This window comes from Ammodytes marinus (assembly GCF_949987685.1).
Source record: "Ammodytes marinus genome assembly, chromosome: 22".
NCBI classification, from domain to species: Eukaryota; Metazoa; Chordata; class Actinopteri; order Uranoscopiformes; family Ammodytidae; genus Ammodytes; species Ammodytes marinus.
In genome coordinates this window covers 5,219,536-5,247,327 of record NC_137226.1, presented here as the reverse complement: position 1 = coordinate 5,247,327, position 27,792 = coordinate 5,219,536, and the positions used below count along the sequence as shown (strand labels likewise).

At 42.7% G+C, this 27,792-nt stretch overlaps 1 protein-coding gene across 1 annotated transcript; it reads left to right on the top strand.

Moving 5' to 3' along the window:
* The first annotated feature begins 13,682 nt into the window (after positions 1-13,682).
* Positions 13,683-27,620, top strand: LOC307268175 (G1/S-specific cyclin-D2-like). The gene is made up of 5 exons (XM_080050713.1): positions 13,683-14,048; positions 14,956-15,171; positions 17,864-18,023; positions 21,137-21,285; positions 24,592-27,620. The coding sequence occupies exons 1-5, from the start codon at positions 13,854-13,856 to the stop codon at positions 24,754-24,756; spliced, it is 885 nt and encodes a 294-aa protein (XP_079906839.1). The 5' UTR covers positions 13,683-13,853; the 3' UTR covers positions 24,757-27,620.
* The last annotated feature ends 172 nt before the right edge of the window (positions 27,621-27,792 follow it).

Here is a 27,792-nt window from a genome sequence, read left to right as displayed (position 1 = left end):
TGAAATTTCATTTGACTTTTGCAGGCCAGAATATTCATATTTTAGTAAGATTTAACGATATGTATGTAATATGCTGTACAAACGTGGACAAACTTCTTACTATGTATTTTAACCATTCCGATTTCTCCAGTGCTTTGGTTTATGACCAAATAACTTAAAAAACCTGCAGCCAATTTGCAACAGTTAGCATGCTAACATGCTCATGTAAGATGATGAACATAATGGCTTTACTTTAGCTTGTTAGCATTGGCATTCAGCGCATGCTGATGCTAGCTCAAAGCAAAGCTGTGTCAAAGTACAGCCTTTACGGAACTGTTAGATGTAGTCTTGTTAACCGAAATTGAGCTATAGCATTTGTAAATGAACCTCTAACTTCTCTCTCATCGTCATGTAACCCACACATAGTAAAACTGTCCTACGATATATTTCTGAATATATACAGACAGCCGAAACAGTGCTAACATCAGTGGTTAGCATTTCACTAAATACGTAATCAGAGATCAAAACAACTCGCAAATGAAACTTAACCAAAGATTGACTTTCAGATATAGTACTTCCCCGAAAGGAATACCATCGCCAAATATCCTTCAATTTCCATATTTCACACATAACTTGCAGCTTTGTTTACCTGTAAACAACGTCTCTGGCTACACGTGAATGAAAGTGAATGAATGCTGAGACGTGTTGATAAACCTTTTCCTCAAGGGTTTTTGTTCGACCTGATTCTTTTTCTCATGAAGATAACAATCAAAGCTGAACACACCTAAACAGTTAAAAGTGCTATTTGTTTATACTCTTGAGCTATCAGTTGGGGCTATATGTCATCTCTGGGGCCTATACATAGTGTGTGGTTGTGGGGCGTTGGAGATGGAGTATGTGGGGAAATGAGAGGAGATGTGTTGCAGCCCACATGCCCCTTTCAGATTCTCTGATGTGGCTCCCTAGGAAATGCAAAGCCTTCTGGGATAGCACTTAAGTAGTCCGCAGAGTTTTGTGAGCGTTTCTTTAGAGCGTGAATGAGTGCATGAGCCTGATTCTTAGTGTATCACAATGTCTTCTCCCGCCACTCTCAGTGTTTTTGTTGCACTCTCTCCTTTGATATGTGAGGACCATAGACTGTATACAAGGTGAGGACAGTTGGCTGACTTTCCATGGAATGAGGGAGTGTCAATACCAATGAAAAGGGCTCAGCAAACTCCACCACACAGGTGATTTCTTTTTTTTTGTTGCATACAAGCAGGGCACGTTCACAACCCTGATTTCTCACTTCCGCCTTGCATCGGTAAAATGCACAGGCCTTAAAAACACAGCGGCATTACCAGTGTTTTCTCATGGGCTGTTATCAGTCTTATTCAAACAAGGTGCTCTGGCTCGTGGGATACACAGTAAGCTATTATCTTCACTATCTCCAGTCCGTTGCGCCCCTAACTGGCTGTGATGCATTAGAGACTACTCAAATGAATAATAAGTGAGTTTAGATGAGGAAAAATGTTAATGTTCGTTGGATATTCAATACCATTTTTTATGCCTTCCTGCTTTTTGTTAAGTGAATAAGGCTGCTGTGAGGCCCGGCCCCTCTCATCTGCTGCCTGTTATGGCGAAGCGGGAGGATGACATCATATTGGTCTCGGAGCGGCGGCTGGTAATTGGCTCGCTCTCCTCCTCCAGCGGCACGGGCCCAACAGAACACACAAGTGGAGCCAGGCAATGCAAGTCAGATGCACCGGGTTTTTCCAGAGTGGATGGTTGGGCCTCAGTGCAGACTGAGCGCCAAGAGGCCTCAAAGAGGGGTGCACCGATCCAACTGTAAATGTCAGAAATGAATGAAGGGCCTCAACTCAAAATGAAATCTGATATAACGCGCCCCAGGCCCAGTCTGTTTGATCTGCCTGTACAATCCGCTGCTGTAGTCGTCTGGATAACTGCGCCTATTCTCCACGATATGACACTGCAAAAGCATTTTCATGTGGAAGTTTTGGTGGGAGCCAGCGTCAGAGAGAGGGAGAGCTCTCAGCCCACACAAAGTTCCATTACAGGGAGAACTGAACTGCTGCACCTCTGGGCTGCTGGGGGAGCCACAGCCAGCGATTGTTTGTAATATTAAAAAAGCAGTGCGCAATTTCTCAGTTGTGAAGAAAAATTCACATGCCTCGCAATGCGGATGCATTACTGATGATAGATGATGTAAAACTCCACAAGGCATTATCCTGAAACTCCTTGCACATGTGAATAATAGCCAGAGGATGAAACATCTGGAAACAAGTTTAGACCTCTGTAGGTTCAGACGTGTGTCTTGTAGACAAAAATCTCATCAGCAGGACAATAACGTGCAAAAAACAGCTAGTCCCATTAGTTTTGTTTAGAAGTTATTTGATGTGGCAACGTGATTAAAAGCTTAATTGGTTGCAGTGGATGTGTGAATGGGACCTGGTTCTACCCTGTGGCCAGTCCCACACAGCAACATGCGGCCGGGCAGAAATGCTGGATACCTCTATCTAATAAAGCACAGTCTTTATCTTTTATAGAAGCTGCTCAGCTGGTGGTTGAAAAAAAACAAAACTGATCGGTGTGGCCTACTGATCTTCTGATTGCATAGGCGGAGGATTACATAAACCTCTCTGTTATCATCTTAAAAAACGAACAGTTGTGAGAACACGTTTGGTGTCTTATGCCTGTGTGGGAAAAAATGTGCTCCTGCTATGTCAAAAGAGGGTGCAGTGCTCGGCGTGTTGGCACGTGTCGGTCCACCAGTCTGTTGCCCATTGTTGTTTTCCCCACATCAGTGACAGAAAAAAGGGTGTCACTTGTGAACAGAAGGTCACATTGAGCTTGTAGGTGGTGAGAACATCGAAGTTCCTGTCAAGGCCGAGACGCAACTCAGCGTCTGTGGGCAAAAAAAAAAAATACTGACTGAGCAAAAAACTTCTCTCTCTGAAATGAGTCTTTGGACGCTTTCACTCTCAGTGCTCTGTCAGGCTACTGCACTGAGCTGTGAAGTTGTGCACTGTATTCCCTCTGCGTAGGCGTTGTTGTTCCCATGACGAAATAAATAAAAAATGATTTTATGCATTTCCTGCTGCGTTTTAATATCTTGTTAATGTTTGATTTCTTGATTCTGAGTAAACGAATGAAGCAAAGTTATCAGAGGAAGATCTTTTTTTAATATTTTTTGGATTGGTCAAGAATGGGAGTTCCATACAAAGTAGTAGAGGTCTGTTTGCCCCCAACCAACCCTCCCTCTCCAACCTGCACTGTTTGATCAGGAATACGAGGAAATTAATAAATGAGCTACCATAAGCTACCATCTAGAGAAATAAGAGAAAAATAATGTTTTTGAACACATATTTGGCGTATAACAAAAGAAAACGTAACTATTAAAAGAGGGACACATGATGAGAACATGTAAAGCCCTCAGCTTTACAGTCCCTATGTGTATTGTAGATAAGCCTTTGAGCTCTCCAGAGAAGTGTTTGTTGAAGCATTCAAACAATAACTCTATAATAATAATGACTTAGGCTTTTCACTTCCTATCATATGTCATGTGAGGATAGAACTCCGCTCAAAGAGCTGGTCAAAGCTCAACTTTAAATATGAACTTAAGAGGAAAAAGTTCCCATGTAGCCTAGCGTTCATTTTTTTTTTTGCTGCTTGCTGATGCACATTTCCCAGTATCCTCTCAGCTGGTGAGCTAGCTGTCGAGGCAGAAACTGTGCCGGAGGGAGGAAATGATTCTAGCATAAGGGAATGTGTTATCACTTTCTCGCTCTTGTGCATGCTCTCTCAACCAGCTGAATGTCATACATTTTCTGTCTTATCTGTACAATGAGAACAAACCACATTTCCCAACTTTGGACACAGAGAAAAGACACATGCCTTCTGCATTTTTTCGATTTGAACGCTTCATGTATGACATGTCATGGCGGCAATCGGCCCGGAACTGGACTTATGTGGTTAAATATCAAATGTCATGTAGGCCGTTGTGTGGCTGCACAGTGGAAACGTCTATATCATGTATCATGCATCAAACGTTGCTCTCTGGAGGAAGCAGACCCAGCTGTTGTCGGCCATTGATACCTTTGTTGTTCCTCTCTGTTGAACCACAATAGTCTGCAGTGCTCAACCCTCAGCTGCTGTTAGTTCACTTCACTTCACAAATTCCTGCCTCATTCTTTTCTCTCACAGCAATGTTTAACTTGAACCTGGCTGGTTGACTTTGGATCATAGAATCACAAAGGTGAGCTAATTAGCAGGTACAGGTACGGCTATTGAAAGAGTGAAGGGAAGAAAGAGGGTTGGAAGTTGTAATACTCTTAGCAAAGCTGTAAAATACAGTATGATAAACTGTAAACCCTTAATCTTATGTACTAGACTACTAGGCTAGTACATAAGATTAAAGTTGCCTATCCAGATACTACATGTCTATGTTTGAAGTAGCAGGAAAAACAGAGCAAACATATTTTTTTAGTAGCCTAGCTAGCCTATAGGCTAAATATGTTCTTCTTTCAAACTCAAGACAAAAGATAGTTAAAGAAATGTAATTATAATAGGCAACACATTAAATACTAAATACCTGTAGTAAGACTATTTGATGTTGCTTTCTTTTCCTGGTACTCTCTTTCCCCTATTATGATTAGATTAAGCAACAGCTTTTGTATGCGGTGTAACAACCTCATTTGTTAAGATGTTGGATCAAAAATAAAAAGTGGGTAAATGATCCATCTAGCTATCTATAGATAGCCTTAACTAGGCAGGGTGCAGTGAAGTTTTATTTGCTCTTATTGCAGATTAAACATTATGTTGGCATTGTATTTTTGCTATCATAAAGTTAATGTATTGTGTAGTCAGTTCAGTTTCACTTTCAACTTTTCAGGGCAGTTATGTATCCAACAAATGTTCATATCTTCTTATGTAAGAATTAGGACTATTAGGCTACCATCCCTGTGTTTGCATTAGCCATGGAATGAATTTAGGAAACCTGACAGAATGCAAACACATGGAGTGCACTGTACATGTGAGAGCACATATCAATCTGACAGCCGGTATACTGCAAAGGTGAAGAGAGGAGCCGCACCTTGAAAGCCCTGGCAACTTTTCATGTCTAGCAAACAGCCACATGTGTCAGTCAAACTTCTCCTCCCACGCTGTACATTTCACACATTCCTAAAGAATGTTTGCTTTTATAAAATCAGGTCAGAATCCAAACGCTGCATTGTGTGTGTGTGTGTGTGTGTGTGTGTGTGTGTGTCTGACTTGTGTGCAGCTTTTGGACTTTTGTAATTTCTTTTTTTATAACACAATTTCATCTTGTGCAATTTGTTCTTTGCCCAGTCATCAGTTTCTTTATGCAGTCCGATTGAAAGTCTTGCTTCTCCCAGTGAGTATTTATGTCTCCATGGGCTAACCATAAAGAGAGCCTCCCTGTGCTTTCATTTCCTCAGTGACAGTGGGAATCCTGACCAAGGGCCTGAGCTCTGGCCGTGGCTCTAACCATAACATATGCCCCACTACTTCCTGTTATCAATGATTACATAAGGAATCACAAAAAGAATAGGCCTACATCCTAGGTTGTGAGGCAAGTTTTATTACTGAGGCTGAAAAGAGGAGTGTTTGTACAATGCCATACTCTTTTGTAGGCTGTTTCTGAAGGACTTAACTGTAGTCCTTTCATCCTTGTTCAAAACAACATGCTAGCCGCTCTGTGAGGGAAGGACTTTTGTGGTGTCATGAGCCAAATGCCAACATGCTCACAATGGCACTGCTCACATGCTGATGTTCCCCATCTTAGTCTAGTGTTAGCATGCTAACATAAGCTAATTAGAACTAAACACAAAGTAGGCAATAGCTGAAGCCAAAATGATAAATCTTACAGGTATGCAGTCATAAGCAGAAGTGTTGTAATTTTGACTCACAATGGTGGCATTAAATGAAAGGTCAAGATACCGAAGATGTTTTAGCACGTCTTTTCATTTGCCCTCAGACCAGAACAGGCAGCAGCTGACAAGCCGTTACAGGTATAAGGTCAACTGCGTAATGCGATGTGTTACATGCAAACTTGTGTGTGCATACAGTGAATAGGTCAGTACAATGGGATGGGTTCTCATTATGGACAGTGCTGAGGATGCACAGTGATACAGCCAATCTCCCCAGGGACCAGGCCTCGGTCCTGGGAAGCAGTGGTCGAGGATCATCCAGACCATGGCAGCTTCAGGCCGCAGCAGCACTGTGAACCTATTTCGTTCCCAGCGTGGGCCGGCCCACTGACATCTGAAGAACTACTAGAAAAAGCCCCGTTCCTCCCAGAGTTTTGGTGGGAAGAATTGATGAGTTTCTCCTTATTGACTCTAGGCTAAGAGGAAAATGTTTTCTCCTGGGCGGTAACTATTATTAACAGGCAATGCCAAACATGGCAGTCCTCGTGGGAATGTTTGGATGGATTAAATGTCATGTTTCCAGGAGTGTGAAATGAGTTTAGTGTGTGTGTAGCATGTTGGTCATGATGAGTCTGGTCCACCTGTCATAGCTTGGTGGGGAGGGGTCTCTTCGCTGTGCAACAAAGCCATGGTATCTTGTTCTGCAAGTTTGTTATTTGATTAAGACTAATCCCAGGGTTTTGATTTCAACTGGTTTTGTCTGGGGTGGAAGTGCATTTTGCTCTCTTCCTGAGTCTAAACTGAAGCTAAGCCTGTTCAACTGGATTTTGAGTTCCCAGAGCTGAAAAGGGCTGCACCCAAAGCAATATGTGTAAAGGGAAAAAGACATTGGAAAATGCTGACCAGACTCTTTTAGGATGAAAAATTACATTTTTACAGGCGTTTATTTGAAATTTTGGGAAAAACCCTCATTTTTTTTAGAAAGATGAATAAAATGATTGATAGCACTATCTTACCTGTGCGATAAATAAGTTGCTGGAGTCAGTAACTTAGCTTAGCTAAGCATGAAAACAAGAATAGTGGGAAACAGCTTGCCTGGCTCAGTCCATAGCCTATGTTAAAAAATCTATCTACCAGCCTTTATAAAGCTCATTAACATGTTATTCATCATGTGTTTAACGGCTAACTGTTTCGAGTCCTTATGCTAAGCTAAGCTAACTTTCTGTTGGCTGTAGCTTCATATTTAACTCACCTATTCTCAGCAGAGGTGAATAAGCCTCAGTTCGTTGAAAGAGAATTGCAGATGTAATCTTGATTTCAGAGGATATGGCAATTACTTAGTCGTTTCTCATATTCCTGCACTTGGGTGAGAGATGAAATGATTTAAGAATTGCTGCCCAGTATGCGAAATCCCTTGGCATGGTCGGAGACGGGAACGCCCTGCTGGATGCAGATTTGAACTGATGGTCTGGGCGCCATCGGGCAGCTTTGCCCCTTTGCTCCTCTGGACCTCCTCTGGACCTCCACTGGACCCCCCACCCACAACAGGATCAAAGCCAGACTGGATGTCAGGGGATGGAGGAGAATGATATTGTCACCCAGCCCTGACCACGCCATCACCACGCTAACTCATATCTTGGCATTTCCTGCAGATAGGCCTGGTATGCCCCTTTCTCTCTTGTTTTTTTTTCTTTAATTCTCGTGCTCTCTGGAATGCCAAATTACACAATATGCAAGCAAAACACTGAATTTCACCATTGTTTGTTTGCGTCGCAAACCAGTGCAACCCAGAGATGGACTGAAATTTGCTTTGTGGTCGAAGTGAAGTGGTCGTTTCCGGAGAATATCATGCTATGTAGAGTTTGCTTTCTGCAATTCATACACTGTTCCTTTGTCCTCCATACTTAATTGGATACATGTAGTCTGTTTTGCAATGCCATAGTCGACCAAGAATGCTAGAATGGTTTCAATTTTAAAACAAACTCATTACACCAGGGGTTACCTCACAGAAACAATAGTTCCCACTCCCACTTAGATCTATTAAACTGACAATACTTATCAGTGTGCATCGATGTGTTTGGTCTGGCCACAGTTCATGCCCTGTTTCTGAAAGACACAAGGGGCCATTGTTGCAGCGGGCTCTAACTCTCATACTGATAACAGGTTGATTTCCATCCTTCTGTTTGAATACATGAGACGTTTTAGGGGGAAAGAGAGGCCTTCTGACTGAATTTAATCAAGCAATGAGACCAATGAGGTGAATTAAGGGCTGGAGCTGACTCAGCCTTACAGAGGCCTCTTTATGCCGCTGCTGAAGTCGAGGGGGCCCAGGGTTAGCATGCATCACACACAGGAAAACGCCAGGCAGCTCCCAGACAGTCCAGGCCCCAGCAGTCCGTCCCTGAATCCCTCCCTGCTGCAGGTTTATAAGGGGCATATCGCCTCGCTACAGCCACTTTCAAAGAGCTTTTCGTTCGCATTGCGAGGCCCCCCATTTCCTCCTCTCTCTCAGGAGGGAAATGTAAGTGTGCAGGAGTGGAAATGTTGCAGCGTCGAAGGGAAGTGAATGGACGAAGAAAGCAATGTTATTTGTGGAACAGTGAGGCCCACTGGCTTAAAATAAACTCACACAAAATGACTTACTGGAAACTGCTGCTGCTGATTAATGCCTCATTTTTTCGTCGGGCACAGAGAGCGTTTGTGAGAAGGAAATAAAGTGAAAGACTAACTTTTGTTTTAATCCAAGGTCATTGAGTGGCCAGCTGCGAGGCAAGGCCCCCTATATCTACCCCTGGGATCTGTCTTTCTATTGAACATCCTGTCCCTGATGAATTGTCACTCTTCTCATTTAAGATCACACAGAGGAAGCAGGCCGGTGCCAGGACACGCCCACCTCGTCTTGGGCCGGCCAATCGGCTCGCTCCAGTTGTCCAGCATCCTTCGCACTCAGAAAACCACAGCTGCCACAGGAGCTCCTCCGCCGGAATTTTTGTTTGTGTCCTTCCTTCCCTAATCTCTGACCACACACACTTGTTCGCTTGTGACAGGCAGCCGCTGGCCCTAGCCCAGCCTCTGCCCCCCCCCCCCCCCCCCTCCCCTCCTGCACCTCCCCCCGCCCCCGTCTTCTGCACCGCCCTGAGACATCTGTGTGTTGTGAGGCAAATGAGCAGGAAAGCTGGGGGAACTTCAGAGTTGACTGCTGGAACAGAACAAGGGGCCCCCCACAGTAGAGTTATATAACACTCAGAAATGTAGCAGCATACGCTCACATGAAGGACACAACTGTCTTTTTGCAGACGCATGCCGAGCTTTCATACCATGAACATGCATTAATCTAAACGGATGCATGTTTTTTTTTTTTTACAGTCCAAACAGGCGCAAAACTCATCTTATCCAGATATCAAAGTGATTCTCTCTAGACATGCAGTTTGTTCACTGTGAAATGGAGAGGATGTGATCTCACTCAATTAAAATCCCGCCTATGTTGCCTGCCTCTCATGACTTAATCCAGGCTTCCCCTTTCTTATAAGTGTCCCTACCCAGCCTGAGGCCTTTGAATTTGGATGTTGAATCTATAGATATGGAATTCAGTCTTCCAATATTTTTTTTTCTAATGTTGCAAATTTTTCAGATACTTAAAGCAATCATTTCACGTTTTGGGAAATACCCTCATTTGCTATCTGACCGTTAATTATTAAGCTATAGCCTGCGGTGGGTTAGCTTAACACAATTACTGCAGGGGAAAACACCTAGCATGTCACCAGACCTTTCATAAATCAGTGAATAGTTAGTTTTACACGCTGGTGTTTTGTACAGATCAAACAAACAACATATGACATGTTAATTGGTGAACTTTAGAGGTGATGGTGGACTTGGTCACCATTGGACAGAGCCATGATAGCTGTTTCCCTGTATTTACAGTCTTTGTGCTATGCTAAGCTATATGGCTGCTAGCTATAACACACGGACATAATTATGGTATTGATCTTCTTGTTTAACTTTCGGCCGGAAAGTATGACTGACTATCCTGTTGATAGACTATTCACACAGCAGCAGTGTAGCGCATTTTGCAGAATACGCCTTAATGTCTTATAGAACCTCTTTTGTTTCAAGTGTACCCTCTTCCTCTTCCCCTCCTGTCTGCTATTCCTCCTGTGTACATGGTGGAGAATAGGGCAATGTTCTCAGAGGCTCTGGTAGGAGTGAGGGATGCAAGCTGCCGGACGTCAGACTTGTATACAGACTTAATGGAGAAGGGGAGGGGAGACTGCAGTGACCAAGGCCCAAACTTTGGAAAAGAAAACCCCTTGTGTTCATGAACCCAGACGACTAAAGACCAGGCCCGGATGTTGCAATCTGTCCCGGCATTGTCTTCTCAAATGTTGGCATTTCAGTTTTGAATGATGGCTTTCAGTTTAGCCAAAACATTCCTCAAACACAGTGTGGAAAACACCCTCTTTTTTCCTGCGTTGATTTGACGACACTCCATTTATGTTCTAATCTCGCTGCGTCGAGTGCAAATTAGCTGGTTGCACCACAGGGCCTCCAATCACATCTCAAGGATTGATGGTGGGAGTTCTTCGAGCATTGAGAAAGTGGGAGTTACACATCCAGAAAAAGTATAATTATGAGATACTAGGGTGAAAAAAACACTGTTGGAAGCAGCACTGCTCCAATTAGTTATTTTTTCAGATCAAACACATGATTTTTCCCACTTTGCCCCATGGGCCACTCTGCAGAGAGTGGCAGTGACAGGACGGCTTTGATGTGTGACACTCGCGATAGAGACGCGCTCCACGCCGCTGATAGCCTGACCAGAATAGCATGTGAGCAGGCGAACACATGCGATTACCCATGAACATTTATGTCGCCTACTTTTCATGGGTGTTTAGGCCACTTCCAGCGGGGGTGTAATCAGTTGATGTGAAAGCATATAGTATGCAAACCATGTGACGGGACAGAAGGCACTTTATCTAGCTTTACCAGCTATCACTCTGCGCTGCCTGGGAGGAGTGTTCACCGCTGTTCACACCACAGCATTCCAGCCATAGCATCCTCTTCTCTACTGTCAGTAAACCCAAACAGCCAGCCTGACTCAGACGGAGCATATGGGCAACCTGTAATCAAGCTTGGCCCTGAAACATGGCATGTTCAAGTAAATCCTTTGTTTATATCCGAGAGAGAGAGAGGCCTTCCTCATGGAGCGACTCACTTGATCTCGCACAGGAAATACATAAGATGATTTTAAGCTTCCCAAACCGATCTCCTAGGATTAAAGATCTTGACTATCACCCTCCACCTTGTCTCTCTCTCTCTCTCTCTCTCTCTCTCTCTCTCTCTCTTTTGTCTCTTTCTCTGTGGCAGTCTGCCCATCTCCGGGCCCCTGTGCTCTGGTGGGTTCAGTGGACTGGTATGCGGCAGGAATCTTTGGATCAAGGTGATTTCACGCTCCTCCACGTTTTCCCAGGGCTTTGGGCGCTCTCTCTGTATACCTCTGTGCAGCCCAGAGTGTGGTGATAGCGGCTGACGTGTTATCATAGGACACATGCACTAGCTAGCAGCAACAGGGTAAGGCTGCTTTATCTGTCTAACACCTCTGTTTCCCTCAAGTGTCAGGGCTTTTGGCGGCCTGGTTTTATGGTAGGGCTTCTTTTCGGCCTCTTGCGGAGAGAGAGAGACCCAGAAAACCTTGACCTGGGGATTTGTCATCCTCTCCATAATCAGACAAAGGGATAAACCCGCCTTGCGACATGAAATCTCAATTCTTCTAAGATGAATCCTCTCAAACATATAGCAATACCTCCTCCTTTGAAGTAGAACTAATCTCGCTAACCTTGACATTCCCTTCAGAGACGGTTCCCACTCTCACTTTGCAGTCTGCTCTCATAATAGCTCCACAGTGCTCTTTTTTTTCTCTCAATGAAACTCCATATCTCATTCAGCTCTCTGGTGGTGACTGTGAAAGGGGGAAGTTTATGAAGTAGCTCCAGTGAGAGGTGGTTCACTTCAGGCTCCTGTCATTCAGTTTGCTCCAACTATAAATATGCCCTACACATGATCGGATGAAGCTAATTTAGACGCGGGTTAAGATTTTATTGATGCACGTCTTGATGCTTTCGATAAAGAATTTAGCACTTACAGCTGTGCAGAGAAAACATGCGGAACTGAAATGGCCTTCAGACATCAAAAAGCGATGTGGGAGTTGACAAACTCATGACTTCCTCTCTTCTATTATAATCCTACCCCCTTTTCGGATTAGATATTGTTTTAGGAGGACAAAAATAACAAATACTTTTAGACATCCTGGAGACACCACAAGCACTCTCTGCAGATTAACATGTCCGTGCCTATACTTTCATCCTTGCCAAAGGATTTCCTTTATGGGAAACTTTTTTCCTTGGAAAGGGATCAACATGCCGTCCACACCCTCCGCCATAAGGATGTTTGCAAGATCACTGTGTCCAACGGATCCCGGCTCATGTGGCACAGGACTATGACCCGATTAAAAGCACCAATGGTTCCACTTAAAGTTAACACACATTATGAGCGGTCACACGTACAGTGAGGAAAACCTACTGACAATGAGTGGCTGTACTTTGGCAAGACGGGACTTAAAGCTAATTGCCAATGTTGCCATGTTAACAGAACCATTTAAGTCCAATGTATTAGCGTGATAATAACATTTGCAATTTGGCAATAAACACAAAGCAGGGATGAAGCTGATGGGTATTCATTTGCAAGTATTTAGGCTTAAAAATGTGTAAGATTATCTGTACCAAATTTCATGACAATCTATCCATGTGATTATCCACTAACCTAACCCTAACCCTATTGTTAGCACTAGGCTACAGCTAAGAATACAACTTTTCCTACTTAGCTAGGAGCTAAATTCAAACATTGTCGCACCTCCAGTAGTTTTATTGATAGGCTACATTGTAGAAAAGTACACCAACGCGTGTCTGCTTGAGCCTTCTTCACACGGTGATGTACTTTTTATGTGTCTTCCTATATAAACTAAAGGCTTTTTTTTAAACAACCATTGAGTTTGTTTTGTATATTCATAAGGAGACTATCAAAACTGAGTGGCACATAACTTCAATGCGGATAGTATAGGCTACCAACACTTGTGCCTTGCAAACTTTACGTTATCAATATCAATCACAATATCATCAGAATGAACAAATAGGCTAATACACGAATAATTTATTGAACTAAATTCAAATATAATTAAATTGCTGATTTGATGTTTTATTGTGTATACTTCAATTATGTTTTATTGAAATAGTATGAAAATATATGGTAAAATCATCAATGGTAGGCTACTGGCTCATTACAAAAATGAAGCACAGTGCATGTGTAAAAAAATAAAGGAGAAAAAATATTTAATTTTTTGGGGAAATATTATTTAGGCCTAATATCCAAAGGGGTCTATGTTGACCATTATAAGGGCTTATTAATGTTAATGTTTTTTTTGTTCATATAGCCTACTTCAACGATCTTCAGTACAATGTTGTTCTCATAAAGGAGAATTGCAGCTCTGTGTGCAAAATGATATTGAATGCATGACAAGCTTCGAAATTAAAATAGATAGAAAATTAGAAACATTAAGTTCTTAGCTTTCCTAAGAAACATTTATAAGCATAAAAGGCATAAGTTGATAAAAGAAAATATCCGTACTAGAAGAGCAACTATAGGTGAAGTTTGAGCCTCGGGGGCTTTTATTTTTGAAATCCGTAAGGCGGATGTTGTCTTTGTCGCTGTGTCCGCTTTGGGAGCGTAGAAGAAGAAGAATCAGCAGCACCCACACAGAGAGGCAGCAGGACTGGAGCAAACCCAGCAGCCTCAGCCTCATGCTTCATCCTCGGCACTTCTCCTCCTCCCCGTTGTGACAATATTTATTTTTTCACTCCTATTATTTAGCACGAAATAAGACACACATAGCATATTAAACTAGTCGAGGAGGGGGAGAAGGGTGTCCGAGCCATGGAGCTTTATTGCCTGGAGTCGGACATAGCCGTGAGAGCCCAGCCTGACCCAAACATCCTCTATGATGACAGAGTGTTGCAAAGTTTATTAACGATAGAGGACAGGTTTTTACCTCAGTGCTCGTATTTCCAGCGGGTCCAGAAGGATATCCAGCCTTATATGAGACGAATGGTTGCAGGCTGGATGCACGAGGTTGGTGGGCATTTTTATGCATTCATGAGCTAGTAACCATAACTGCTTAAGCTAGTTTTGTTGTTTTTGCATATTTACACACATATCTGTTGGCTCGTAAACTGTGCGTTTTACTTAACGTAGAGGTGTCATGGATGTTAAAAAGCTAGCCTGACAATTGAATGAGAATGACTCACCAAAAGGCGTGGGAGAATCGGAAATTCCTTCACCAAGAAAACTCCGCTTCAAAGCAAACAGACACAGCTCGATATTTACCCTGTTTTACTGTTACAAAGTTTATTATTTTAGCTAACTAACTAGCTCAGGCGACAGGGGGGAAGTTACTCTTAATTTACATGATGGAAAACCCGACGTTTCACCTATAGAATAATTATTATTAATTTTCTTAAGTGACTAAGCCTCGTCGCCTCTGCTCGTTGCCTCGTGCATGCTAAACCACTTTCATTTTTGAAGATAAAAATCCCTTCGTGTTCGCAAACTATTGTCTTCCGTAACCGTCGGAAACTGTTTTAACACAACATTTTGACATTTTGCACACCATACTTTTAAATTGTAATGTATTTTTAATTGAAAAAATAAATAAAAACGAAACTATGCAAAGCCCCAACAAGGAAGAGGAGTTGAATGGCGAAGGGTTTTGCTGAACGACTTCCTTTCGAACTAATTTGTTTAAAACAACAACAAAAAAACGAAAATTGGATATTTAACCTTTAGGCCTAACCTAAAGACAACACCAACATGGAAAAAAACAGGAGTCCCTGCCAAACCCACCCCCATCTTCAACTGCTCTTCTGCTTCAAAGCAACTAGGCCTAATAAAAGTCTAGTTCTCTTTTCATGATTTTTTCCACCCTTTTATAAATGACCTAATGTGATTTTTACCCCCACGTCTGTCTAATTTTTTTTAGGTGTGTGAAGAGGAGAAGAGTAATGAAGACGTCTTCCCTTTAGCCATTAACTATTTGGATAGATTTTTAGCAGTGATGCCCACCAGGAAGAGCTATCTGCAGCTGCTGGGAGCTGTGTGCATTTTCCTGGCCTCTAAGTTAAAGAACTGCAGGCCGCTATCAGCAGAAATACTTTGCATGTACACAGACAACTCCATCACGCCGCGGGAACTGCTGGTAAGGACTCCAAATATCAAAAGGCCCATTCATTTGCAACAGGATAATAATAAAAAAATGCACTGTCATATTTTTTTTAGATTATTTAATATTGTAATGGCTTTATATTGGTTTCACAGGAAGTGCCCCATTTTCCTTATGAACAGAGCTGTATACAATATAGCCACATCCTTTCTTTGGATCCATGTGGACCGGAGAGGCGTGTGATGCCACCTAGTGCCAGTTATGCAGAACAGAATTTGGGATATCATGCAGTACATGAAGTTTCTCTGTATTTCAATATACCAGGGTTTCCAACATGCCCTTTTATCGTATCTCCACATAGTATTTAACATGAGGAGTTTATCTCTTAATGACATTTACAACAATACTTTCTTACTAACATGCAGAGCAGGCTTATTAAATCAACTTGAAGACAAACCCACAAAAGTTTTAGAATTTTACTCTTGTTTAAAAAATAAAAATTAGGGAAATGAAGGCCCGTCAGTGTTTTTTAACTTTTAAATCCAAGTCTTCAAATTACTTTAATTTAAAAACATTATTTTTTTTTCTTTATTTTTTTTAACTAATTATTAAGTTGACAAAACAAATCGCCTCTTTTAGAGTCCACAAGTTTGTTCTGGAGCTTTCTACTGCATCCAGCAGCAGTCCCCTTTGAGCAGATTCAGTTTGTAACGAGACACAAGATGTTCCTTCATAAGTTTTACAATCTTAGAAAAGCACGCCTGAATCGATTAGTTGACAAAAACAAAAAGCCCCCCACAAATCTTCTGGCCTCTGGCTCTAATGTGCGAATTTGCAGCACTTCTTTCCTTGTTACTATAGTAAGCTCAAAATGGGGCTTTGAACGACAAATTGTTAATTTAAAAACATACAATGGTCCTTTTTTAGAGACAAAAACCTTGTCTGTTGAATGGATTTATAATCCATAAATAGTTTGACTTGTGGACAGTTTTACAATCTGCGGTTAGACCTGGTCCTTATTTAAAGCTTTGGGCTCCACATGCTCTCTATACATCCTCCTTTGTTGCCTGCAGCTGCTGAGGGAAATGACATGCATTGGTCCCATTTGATGCTCCATATTGTCGTAAGACTCCAGAGATTCCTGGATATCCTGACAGGATGCACACAGAGAAGGACAGGGAAAGATGTTGGAGCTCTTCCTTGTAATGAGCACACAAATAAATAAAAATAAAAATCTCTGCCTTGCTCATTTCACAGTCTACAACAATCTCCACCCAGGACAACGTGGGTTAAATGCAAGGGTGTGTGTGTGTGGCGGACAGGTTATGTAGAGGAAACTTACTTGATTGTGGAAGACCGTTTAGAGTTAGGTGATATGGGTGTGGGGCTGTCCCTGCCTGCCGCCGTTGGGGTTTGTGCGTTTACTATGTTTGCTTTGTAGGTGTCACGCCTCCGCAGAGGAAGTGAGCGGTTGAATACATCAGCGATTGTTCATCAGCGTTTTAAAACATGCTCTGTCAAATAGTTCAACCTCCTCATTTTAGTTTGATTTGCATACAGTTGCCCAATGCAGAATTTGACTTAGACACTTGAGGCAAAACTACCATTTATATACAGATATTGCTCCTTTCAGACCCCACACACTTAAATTGTGTGTTTTATAGCCTATAGTCTTTATCTTTTCATGTGTTAAGTAAGTCCTCTGCTCATGCCAGACATCGTGCTCATTAACATTATGGAGGGCGGGGGGGAATTTCAGGAAATGCTACAAAGTGTGTTAACCTTTACAGATGTACTCTTAGGGAGATGGAGGGTTTTGATGAGAAATATGGAGACAAAATCAAGCCTGCAAACTGATTTTTTTTATACAGCGATCTAGCAAGAAACCCTGGAACAGCCATTTCATTGGCTGCCTCCTGTAAATGGTGTCACTGGTTAATTTGTTCTTGGATGGAAAGATTGAATTGGTTTTGATCATGACAATGATGGCTTCTTCTGTCTCTGTCTGCATTTATCTAACCAACTTTTGGTGCTAACATTTCCTCAGATGATTTTGACTAGTCAGAGGTTCTGTACTGGGTTTTGCAAATGTCAGCATATCGTTGCACACTTTTTTACATCATAAGACAAGAAGTTGAGTGACTAGCACCCTCCTACTTCTTGCTATTCTTACTCAAACTACCGAAAAGCCAAACAGGAAAACATTTAAACCATTAGAGAATCGGGCAAATTGTTAAAAGCTTTGACTCAACGATACACAGGAAATTAAATCATGAAACGTGTCCACATCCCCTCCTTCACTGGTGCACAAGCCCTGACTGTATGAAGAGTCAGGCTGTCTGTGTGTGTGTGTGTGTGTGTGTGCAGTCAGTGCAAACTCATTGTAGCAGTTTGAGGCTTGTGACAGGAAGGAAGGGGCTAGCGCTGCTGTCTCATTGGCAGGCCCTCTAAGCAGGGCAAAGCTTGTCACATGCCGGCGATATGAACACAAAGGATGCGAGGAATGAGAAAGGCATGCAGATAATAAGATACAGCGCGGAGAGATAAAGTGAAAAAATGTTGCTCTTCTTACAGGGCCATTTCCTCTGGGAACAAGATTTTTTTTTCACAGTCAATGGAGGCATGGCATTACGCCATTTAACCTCTTTTAGACTAAGTAAATATATATTTAGTTTCAACTTGAACTGACTGACACCTCTCTCTCTCTCTCTCTCTCTCTCTCTCTTAGGACTGGGAGCTGGTGGTGCTGGGGAAGTTGAAGTGGAACATGGCCTCCGTCATCCCCAACGACTTCATAGAGCACATCGTTCGCCGGCTGCCCCTTCCCAAAGAGAAGCTGGCCATGGTCCGCAAACACACGCAGACATTCATCGCCCTCTGTGCCACAGGTAACGACACAGCAGCTGCACGCAAGCACGTCCTCCATTTTATTTTAATCATGTGCCTTCTCTTAACATCGCTTTGCACGCTCCGCTCACTTTAGCTGCCTTGTTATTCTCACATCCAACCAGAATATTCCCACACACACAAACATTCTCCCATCGTGAGTCATCTTGTGTGACCTCTTTCTTCTCTCTCTCCCTCTCTCTCTCTCCGCATACTCCACCGGCTGCCTTATCCACTGTAGTTTAGGGCTTTTTCTCCTCACAGCTGCTCGAAGTGGTGATTTCCACATTTCTCCTATGCTACGTTCCTGGGAAAAAATCCTATGAGCGCAGTGTTTAGATAAAGCCCAGTAACACAGGGGTAATGGAAGCGATGGTATCGGTGCACTATCGTATACTCTGTGGCGTGCTTGTATGACGCAGGTGCAGCTGAACTCCTGCTCTACTCGCACATATATTGTTTTGTTGACAGGGAAGCCTCCAGGTCTAAACAGCCAGGGCGGTGATCCACTGTCCCAAATAAACTGGATGCTGCTGTGGAGGAGTACTAGGCCTCAGATGTTCTCCTCAGGCCTCCCCCCTAGGCGAAATCTCCATGGCATTCCTTTGCTTATACTAGGAATCCCTCTTGATAGCTTCATATCCTGCACAGAAACACTACATATAGGATCCACGTGATGCACGTTAACATGCAGCACTCACCCTAGTCACAAACCTGTCTTTCATCTATGTGCCACCTCCTTTTTTTAACTAATAACATTAAGGAAAATAATACAGAAGAGGTTCCTTAAGTGCAATGGAATTCCCTCGCGAATGCCAGTGCGGTCGGATCTGGCCAATAAGCACGGACTTGTTTACTCGAGCTAGTTATTGGAACCATAGGCTGCTCACTCAATGAGTTTCATGCCCCGTTTAGCACACTTTTAGTGTCACACTTATTTTTTTGTATTTTTTTTTATATTCGGGTGTGTTTCCGTGGTGGCCTCTGCTATTCATAAGCAGCTGGTTAAATCCAAGCACAAAGCAGCCGCAGAGTGGAGGAAAAAAATAGGCCTGCTGTGGTTGTGCAGTAATGTAAATGTTTGGAGTTTTATATGGAGTTGAGATGTTATTCTTATGATGGAGGAGCTCCTCCTATGGACAGCTGCTCCCCAGAGAGCGAGAGAGAGAAGATGGGCGTAGCAGTGGAGCAGGCAATTCCTACCGGGTTTTTTTATCAAAGCTTTTAGGCCACCACCACTGGTTTGACCTGGGCTAGGACTACGTGCTGGGTTGGACCTAATAACTGTGTGTGTGCACCCAGTCAGAGATTAGTGTCCATGTGCTGAGACCGGAAGAAGCCTGTGTATTGCAATAGTGGAAAACCCTCCAGGGGCGCTTTACAGTAGTTCATAACCGAGTGAGTGAGTGAGTAATACTTCACTCGGATCAGCCGCTGAAGATAATGGGCCTTATTGTGTCAGTTTTGGAAATAAATCAAATAAATAAATAAAACTTTTTAAAAGCATATTTTGATTTATTTGCAAGTTTGTAAGCTTAACCAACTTTAGATTGGTCACATATCAAACAAATCAATGTAAACATGATGAGTAAGTTTATTCATGAATCATGATGAAGTCAAGCTGTCCACTTCTCCTAGCTGAGGAGTTCTCTCTGGTCCTCTGAGGGACGCTTTCACATCTACCGTATTTGGTTCAATTGAAAGGAACTCGGGTTCTTTGGTGCGGTTCGTTTGTGCAGGTGAGAACACAGCAACCGTACTCGGGTGCGCACAAACAAGCGTACCGAGACATGGTTGAAGAGGTGGTCTCGGTACGCTTCCAAACAAATTCTGGTGTGGTTCCTTTGTGGTGAAAATGTGAGCGGACTCCAACCCAACTGCATGAAGCACTGCGTGCAGTGTGTCGCGCACTTGGATATGGGATGAGAAGGACAATCTGTTTCCTGTACTTTCTTTCTGCAGTTTTCCGGCATGGAAATTCTGACCAATTCTAGAGCAGTCCAGGAGCTACGTTATTGCTCCTGCTCCAGACACGTCTGACCAATGAGTGAAAAGAACAATATCACATGGCTTATGCTGCTGCATTTTGGTTCACTTTGGCCCAGAGGAAACGATAAGTGTGAAAGAGAACCGAGCCTGGTGAAAAACCAACCAATGTATCATTCTTGCATCTGGTACGAATCAAGGAAGCGAACTAGAAGCGGACTATCGGGTGTGAAACCGGCCCTAAAGTTTCTCTCAGCTGCTCCATGAAAAAGGTTATAGAAGGCAACTCTTTAGGAAAGACTCAGTGGTCAGATGGGATACTTTGTGATTCCCACTGAAATAAAAATAACTTTGGAGGCGACAGCTGAAATACGAGTTCCTTCACTATTGCATCATGAGCTCTTCAGCTCAGTACTGGTGGAGTTGTCCTCTCCTCCTCCTCTTCCGCCTGCTCCATCAGGCCTCTCGGCCGGCGCTCAGGGAATGGTTGTTGGAAATCATTACGCAGCGAGTAGGCGGATTCCTGCTCTGCTTTTCTAATCAGAGCTGAAGTTTCTATGAGCGAAACCACACAGGTTACAGCGCACAGGCTACGTCTGAAAGTCAAGACTGTGGGAAAGTGAGGGCCAGCTGTGGAGCGTGCATATCCAGGATGATTCACATGTTTGCACATCTCATTCATCTTTCATACTTCCTCTAGGCTCGAGGCTTTTAGGTGTTGGGGCTCTTCGTGTCACTGACACAAATATGATTTACGTTTTTCCGCTGAGGCCTTAAGCTGCTGCTTGACTAATTGCACATAAGGGTGAAGTTAGTGATTCACTTATTGTCAAAGTAACCTTTTTGTGGAAATCAGAATATTTCCCCAAGATCCGCTACCCGTCAGTACTGTGTGTGCGCTGAAAATAAAATCCAGTGTTCATGCACAGCGTAGGCTCTGTAAACGGGCATGTTGCTAGCTACGGTAAGACGGGTATGCGACCTGTCCGTAAGCAGCTGATTTAACCAAGTGCTTACGGACAGGTAGCATATCGTGCGGGGATAGTCACTGAATTTGACAAAGTGATTTTTGACAAATGGCGTGCTCCAGATTCACTGACACCATCTTTTTAACACTCTTTCCTCTCAGACGAGCGCCTGGCCATGAACCCTCCTTCCATGATCGCCACGGGCAGCATGGGAGCTGCTGTGTGCGGCCTGCAGCTGGACCACACTGACCCACGCCTCAGTCGAGACAACCTGACAGACCTGCTGGCCAAGATCACCAACACAGAGGTGGTGAGTACAACAGCAACAGGGGAGGGGACATTAATACACGCCAGAAGCAATCGCTCAATGTTTTTTTTTTCAGTGCTACACAACGATGCATTGTTATTAATAATCATTGCAACATCTCACGACAGCAGCATAAAAGGCTCTTTAGTAAACAACGGGCGATGACTTCAGTAGTGGCAGATTGAAGCTATTTACTTTTCATGGAGAGAGAGAGGAGATCAAGCTTTTGGCTGTTGGCTGTGGAGCCAGACTGCTGCTATAAAGAGCAGCGGCAGAGGGAATGTCTTCTTAAAACTCGGAGCCCACATTCTTGTGGTAGGACACATGCAATTTCTTCGCATGGCTCCGCTGGCTTTAGCCGTGTGCCCCTCCTGGTGGAGAAACATGTTCGTAATAAAACGTCCAGGAGCGTCTTTTCCAGAGCAAAGGCCACCCAAAGAAAACGGGCATTCAGCCATGCTTTTTTCAACACTTCAAAACATTTTGGATGACTTTATAAACACATGCAAACTGATCTTATGAATTGGTTGATTTATACATGCAGGAGAGAATGGAGCTTTAAAAAAAAACTGATTACATTTAATCAATGTGCAGTGCTGAGTGTTATGAAATTTGAATGGAGTTTGTACTGTACACAGGTGCTGTGTTATCAATATAATGTGCCTCCATGGACTTCACTGTAATATATAACCTCCTTACAATTGATAAACTATTTACCCTATCATTATGAGATCATGTGCAGTCTATCAGTATGCAGTGATAAGCATGTGGAAATTGAAAAATGGAGTTTATTCTGTATGCACTTGGCTGAGATTTTAACTCCTAAATAAGTCATCATAGATATGTTTAATAGACTAAATAACATATGAATAGTTTTTGCTGCTGCACGGCAGTAACTATAGATCCGACTTCATCCCAGTGTGTGTGTGCTGCGATTGTCACAGTGAGTCATTGTTACACCAGAGGAGCAGTTCAGACGCCTGGAGATGTGTGCAGGCCACAGCCAAGCGGCCCACAGGAACCACACGGTTGCCTCTTTAGCTTGTGGTGGCGTTGCCGGGGAGACGCGGGCCCCGCAACCCAGCCGTCACAACAGGCGCTCCGACTGCAGCCCATCGGGTTCCAATTATCCGTACATTTCAAAGGAATGTTGGCCTCTCTGCGAAGCCTTTAAGAGTCCTGCAGCCGGCTCAGTGAGGCAGGCAGCAGACCTCCCACATTTTCCACACAGACCTGCAGTGGGTCAGATAGACAGAGAGAGAGAGGATCCCCTTTCACAAGAGAAGTTGTGCAAAAACATCCGGTCCCACTGTCCTACATTCTGTTTTACACCCAAACTCACAGGGTCAGGGGGCAGTAGGTCAAAGCCATTTCCTCTAGACCTCCACATGGGACTGACCGCTCTGTAAACCCAAAAAGGGGGAGGGTAATTCAGATGTGCTTATTTGTTCCCTGATGGACCACAGAGCCCTTTTCAGAAGCCCTTTTGCCCCACATAACATTCCCCCCTTGCCCCGTGTCGGTACCTCTAGACATGCACCGGTCTCGTGTCAGTCGGGATGCCTGTGTCCGCTGCCCTGTGCTGTCGGTATGTGGAGTGTGCTGGTACCCATTGTTCTGGTCATGATGCAGACGAGACCACCTACCTCAGGACACATAATTCCCTGCCGGTATGCCGCACATGTGACCAAAAGCTTTTAAATAATTGCACATCAGACGTGATGAAATGGGCACAGTTTTGCACGCGAGGACAGAAGGAACACACAAACCTCCTTCGAGGAACCTTTAAATGTTGATTTAAACGGTCTCATGTTTACTGATCATAAAAGACCTGTAACAGCAAACAAGACCATCAGCGAAAACCATTGGTTATGCTTTTGCTTGGGTCCAATTCCGAACTTCCAAACTTAGACAAAACAATATACGGCAGGCAGAACAGGACAGCCTGTCTTTCCCAAGCGGTACTAAATCAGAGTTTACGTTGCTTCACTATCGTCATATTACCATTATTAATCTGACATAGTCACATATAAATATACACTCACCGGCCACTTTATTAGGTACAGCGGTTCAATTTCTTGTTAACGCATATAACTAATCAGCCAATCACATGGCAGAAACTTAATGCATTTAGGCATGTAGACCTGGACGGGACAACTTATTGAAGTTAAAACCGAGCAACAGAATGGGAAAGAAAGGGGGTTTAAGTGACTTGGAACATAGCAATGTTGAGGGTGCCAGAAGGGCTGGTCTGAGTATTTCAGAAACTGCTCATCTACTGGGATCTTCAGCCTAAACCATCTCTAGGGCTTACAAAGAATGGCCCGAAAAAGAAAAAATACCCAGTGAGCGGCATTTGTGTGGACGTAAAATGCCTTGTTGAAGTCAGAGGTCAGTGGAGGGTGGGCATACTGGTTTGAGATGATAGAAAGGCAACAGTAACTCAAATAACCACTTGTTACAACCAGGGTATGCAGAATACCATCTCTGAACGCAAAACACGACCAACCTTGAAGCAGATGGGCTAGAGCAACAGAAGACCCCACCGGGTGCCACTCCTGTCAGCTAAAAACAGGAAACTGAGGCTACAATTCTCACAGGATCACCAATATTGGACAATAGAAGATTGAAAAATCATAGCTGGTCTGATGAGTCTCGATTTCAGTTGCGACAGTCAGATGGCAGGTTCAGAATTTGGCGTAAACAACATGAAAGTGTGGATTCATCCTGCCGGGCACCATCAACCATGCAATGTTCAAAGTCACTTTAACCACCTCTCTTCCCCATTCTGATGCTCGGTTTGACTTCAGTACATTGTCTTGACCATGTCTAAATGCCTAAATGCATTAAATTGCTGATATGTGATTGGCTGATTAGCTTTTTGTTTTAATAAGCCATTGAACAGGTGTACCTAAATAAAGTGGCCGGTGAGTATACATTGCCTCACTGTGGTGCATCCTGCTGTCTCTCTCTCACCCGCTTCCTAAACAAATGCGCGCATGCCCCAAGGTGCCACTAGAATCAAGAAAAACTGAAAGTTCCTCGTAGCAACTTTAAATACAATGAGCATTGCATTTATTGTGACATAACTTTTTATTGTTGTGTCTTTTTAATGTTTTTAGAAGATTTGTTAACGTTTAAAGGAGCCTGTTGTATTTTGGTTTATACTTAATCACACTTATAATTAAGTTTGTGCTGAAAAAGGGATGCTTTGCATTCTAAAGTGTGCGAATGGTCAGCCTTTTTCATAAGCATTTAAACACCTGCAATGTAGCGTGTGTGACATCGTCTTGACTCCTCTTGTTCCAGGACTGTTTGAGGGCGTGCCAGGAGCAGATTGAGCGTGTGTTGGCCAGCAGCCTGCAGCGCGGCCAGCAGTACCGACAGGAGAGCGGGCTTCTAGCCGGCAGCAAGGCCAGGGAGCAGCAGGATCAGTCCAGCACCCCCACAGACGTACGGGACGTCAACTTCTGAGCCCCCGTCTCAATCCCACTCACACACACGCCGCTCGTGCCTTTCCACCCAATGAACTAACGGCAGCGAGGGGTGGAGCGTGAGCTGCCAGTATCTTACTACGTCAAGACGCCACACAAGCGATGGTGTGACAATCTTATGAACTTGTAGAAAATAAGAAATTTTTCCTAGTTTTTGTCCTTTTTTTTAATTTGCCCCGTTCCTACCCGGCCGGGTGTTTTTTCACCTGTTGTTGTGTGGGCCACATGTATTCAAGCTATTTAAAAAAAAAAAAAAAACGGTAAATTCTACGGTAAAACTTGATAGTGCCTTAGGTTTCCCCAGAATGGAAATCTGAAATATATTTTCATACTTGAAAAAAAAAAACATAGCATAATTATATTAAATATACGTATTTCTTTTGATACAACCTAGCATAAATAAATATAATAAATAATGTATATTTAGCTAGCATTTAGTTATGTTACTCTTTTATGATCTTTAGCGAGCTGTAATCAATTCAGTTTTACTGGGGTGTTTTTTCATCATCTCTGATTCAGACTCATTTAGTGATTGAAATGCTGAAAATACAGTACAAGGCATTTAAACCGTGCTGATGTTCAGCCTGATGAGCGCTACATTAGCTGGCTGCTCTCTGTCTATCTCTTATCTATCATACTGTGCACCTGTAGCACTGCTTACTATTTATGCTGAGAAGTGGTGGCCAGGAGTGGGCTGGGCCCGCTCATAGAGGAAGGACTTGAGGGGCTTTGAGGTCTGGAGCAGTGGCTACTGCTCAAGGTTAACACAGAGGACAAGGTCAGTCATTAGGGTCTTGATTTCACTGCTTAAATCCACAGACCAGTGCAGTATGCTAATAGGACGATATATATACATGTATTATAATTCAGCGAGGCTACATTATTATTGTTCTGTTCCTGTTAAAGCAATTATAAGAAAATGTTTAGTAGTTGGTTTTGCAGGGGCATTTTAGCCCCAGCTAGGTAGTGCTGATTTCGTGTTACTAGAGGAAAAAAGGAGATTTGGCAAGTTATTTTTTTTACCAGGTTTGAAAGGAAACGAATGCAGATTGAAGGGTTTCTTGCGAGAGTTTTTTTTTTTGTCGTGGAAAAGGGCACATTTGGAAAGTCTGGATCGATGAATGATAGCGAAAGGGGGAGGAAGATTAACTTAAGCTATAAAATGTTTCTGCAGTTGCACGATACTTGAGTGACACACAGGAGGAGGAGGAATAATCCCTGGTGACGTCAGGGAATTCAGTTCAGGTGTGCTGCAGTTTCTCCTGTTTATCAATTTTTTACCATTTAAGAGTGGGCGACTTTGGAACCATATTGATGCACTTTTAAAAAACACACTCCTTAAAAATGGTAAGGGGATGGTGGCTGAGGAGAGTTCTGTGGGTTATTAGGTTAATTTTTTTTTTTTTTTTTTTTTTTAATTTTCCTTTTAAGTTATTTGATTTTTTTTCTGGGCTGGATTCCCACGGGGTGACGCACGTTGTCTTGAAAGCTACGCCCCAGACAGGTGAGTAGACGTAGGATAGTCTGTGTTATAGTATAATAGAATTTAAACTTAAGAAAAAAGCCAAGTCACTTAGACTTAGATTTTTTTTTGTTTTTTTCAATTCAGTGCGATTTATTTAACCTTACTTGAATTTTATTTTTGAATCATAACCAAAACCTTCCATACATAGTTAAGCACACGTACTGTGTCCTAAATATTCCTGCTCTTTTGTTTTGCTCTTTTAATGTAAAGTGAAGTTTTAAAGCTGTCATTTGTGAGGTTTCTCCATTACAGACATGGGTTGATAGGGGGTTTACATGGTCACAAAGTTTTGACCATACTATAACCAATTTCTCCAAAAGGCAGAAAATGCTAGAAATCTTTATACATTTTTAGAACAAATGTACTTTCTAAATTGTATTTTCTGTTGTGCAAAAAAAGCCAAATGCCCCCCCCCCTCCCTCCTAAAAAGTGCTTTAAACAGAAAAAATGTTTATGCTTTTAAAGGTTATGTGTATAGTTTGAAAGAAATAATTCCAAAGTGAGGAAAACTAGATTATACACATCATTCTCTTGCTGCTATTGAAGCTTTTTTCTTTTCCTGTCTTACACAAAGATGCCTTATTTTGATTCACTTGTGTGCTGCTATATTATGAAATGTTGTATATGTAAGTCTTCTTTGCTTTTCCTGTTTGTATGTGTACTGGAGGGAACGTAACAGTTTGGTGCGGGACTGGAAGTACTCGTTGCTTGTTGATCTTTTTTGATTAGCATGTTTTTATTCTTTTTTTTTTATTGTTTCATTTGTATCTTTATATACTACCATATTCTTGCTGCTTCTTTGTAATGTTTGTGTACCTCAGGTTAATTGGATTTTATGGAGCGAGAGGCCAATCTCGCATTACCTCAGCAAGCTTCACATACACACATACACACACCATTTCACTCTGAATTTGTTGGACGGGTTTATTTTTTTTCTGTCTGGATGAAAAAGACGGTGCTTCTTTCTTCTCTTTAAATCAAATGTCTTCCACTGAGCAGTTTGAGTGCCTATACTTTAAAATAGGTTATTTCATATATCTTAAGTCAAAGAAACGGCCTATGATGTATGTTATGTGTGTCGGAAGCCAAAAAAAAGGTTAATTTTTTTTTCCTACTTGGGAGTTTAACAGTTTTTGATCAGTTCATATGAATTAAGTGGAATATTGTTTATTTTTGAGGTACCCATTTAGTCGACGTTATAAACCACAGGAATGTTTTGTCATTGTTCAGTGTGGTTGTTATTCCAAACTCCTCTCCCACTATCCCCCATGTGCAACCACACAGTGTACCTCAACGATTTCTCCTCAATAAATTGGCTAAAATCATGTGGCCGGTTCATTTGTTTTCCTCTGCCCATCTGCAAGATAATAATTCTGTCGAAAGAATCCCCTTTTTATGATTTGAGATATTACCCTTTTGTTGCCACCAGAGGGCGACATACCCTAAGAAAAAATGCACATATGGTACTGATATAAAGCAGTACACACCAGT

Bases quoted from the DNA above. Each gene is read 5' to 3' on its own strand.
- LOC307268175 (XM_080050713.1), top strand. From the start codon at position 13,854: ATGGAGCTTTATTGCCTGGAGTCGGACATAGCCGTGAGAGCCCAGCCT. The intron at 15,172-17,863 runs GTAAGGACTCCA...TCTCTCTCTTAG, and splicing joins TCACGCCGCGGGAACTGCTG to GACTGGGAGCTGGTGGTGCT. The intron at 21,286-24,591 runs GTGAGTACAACA...CTCTTGTTCCAG, and splicing joins AGATCACCAACACAGAGGTG to GACTGTTTGAGGGCGTGCCA.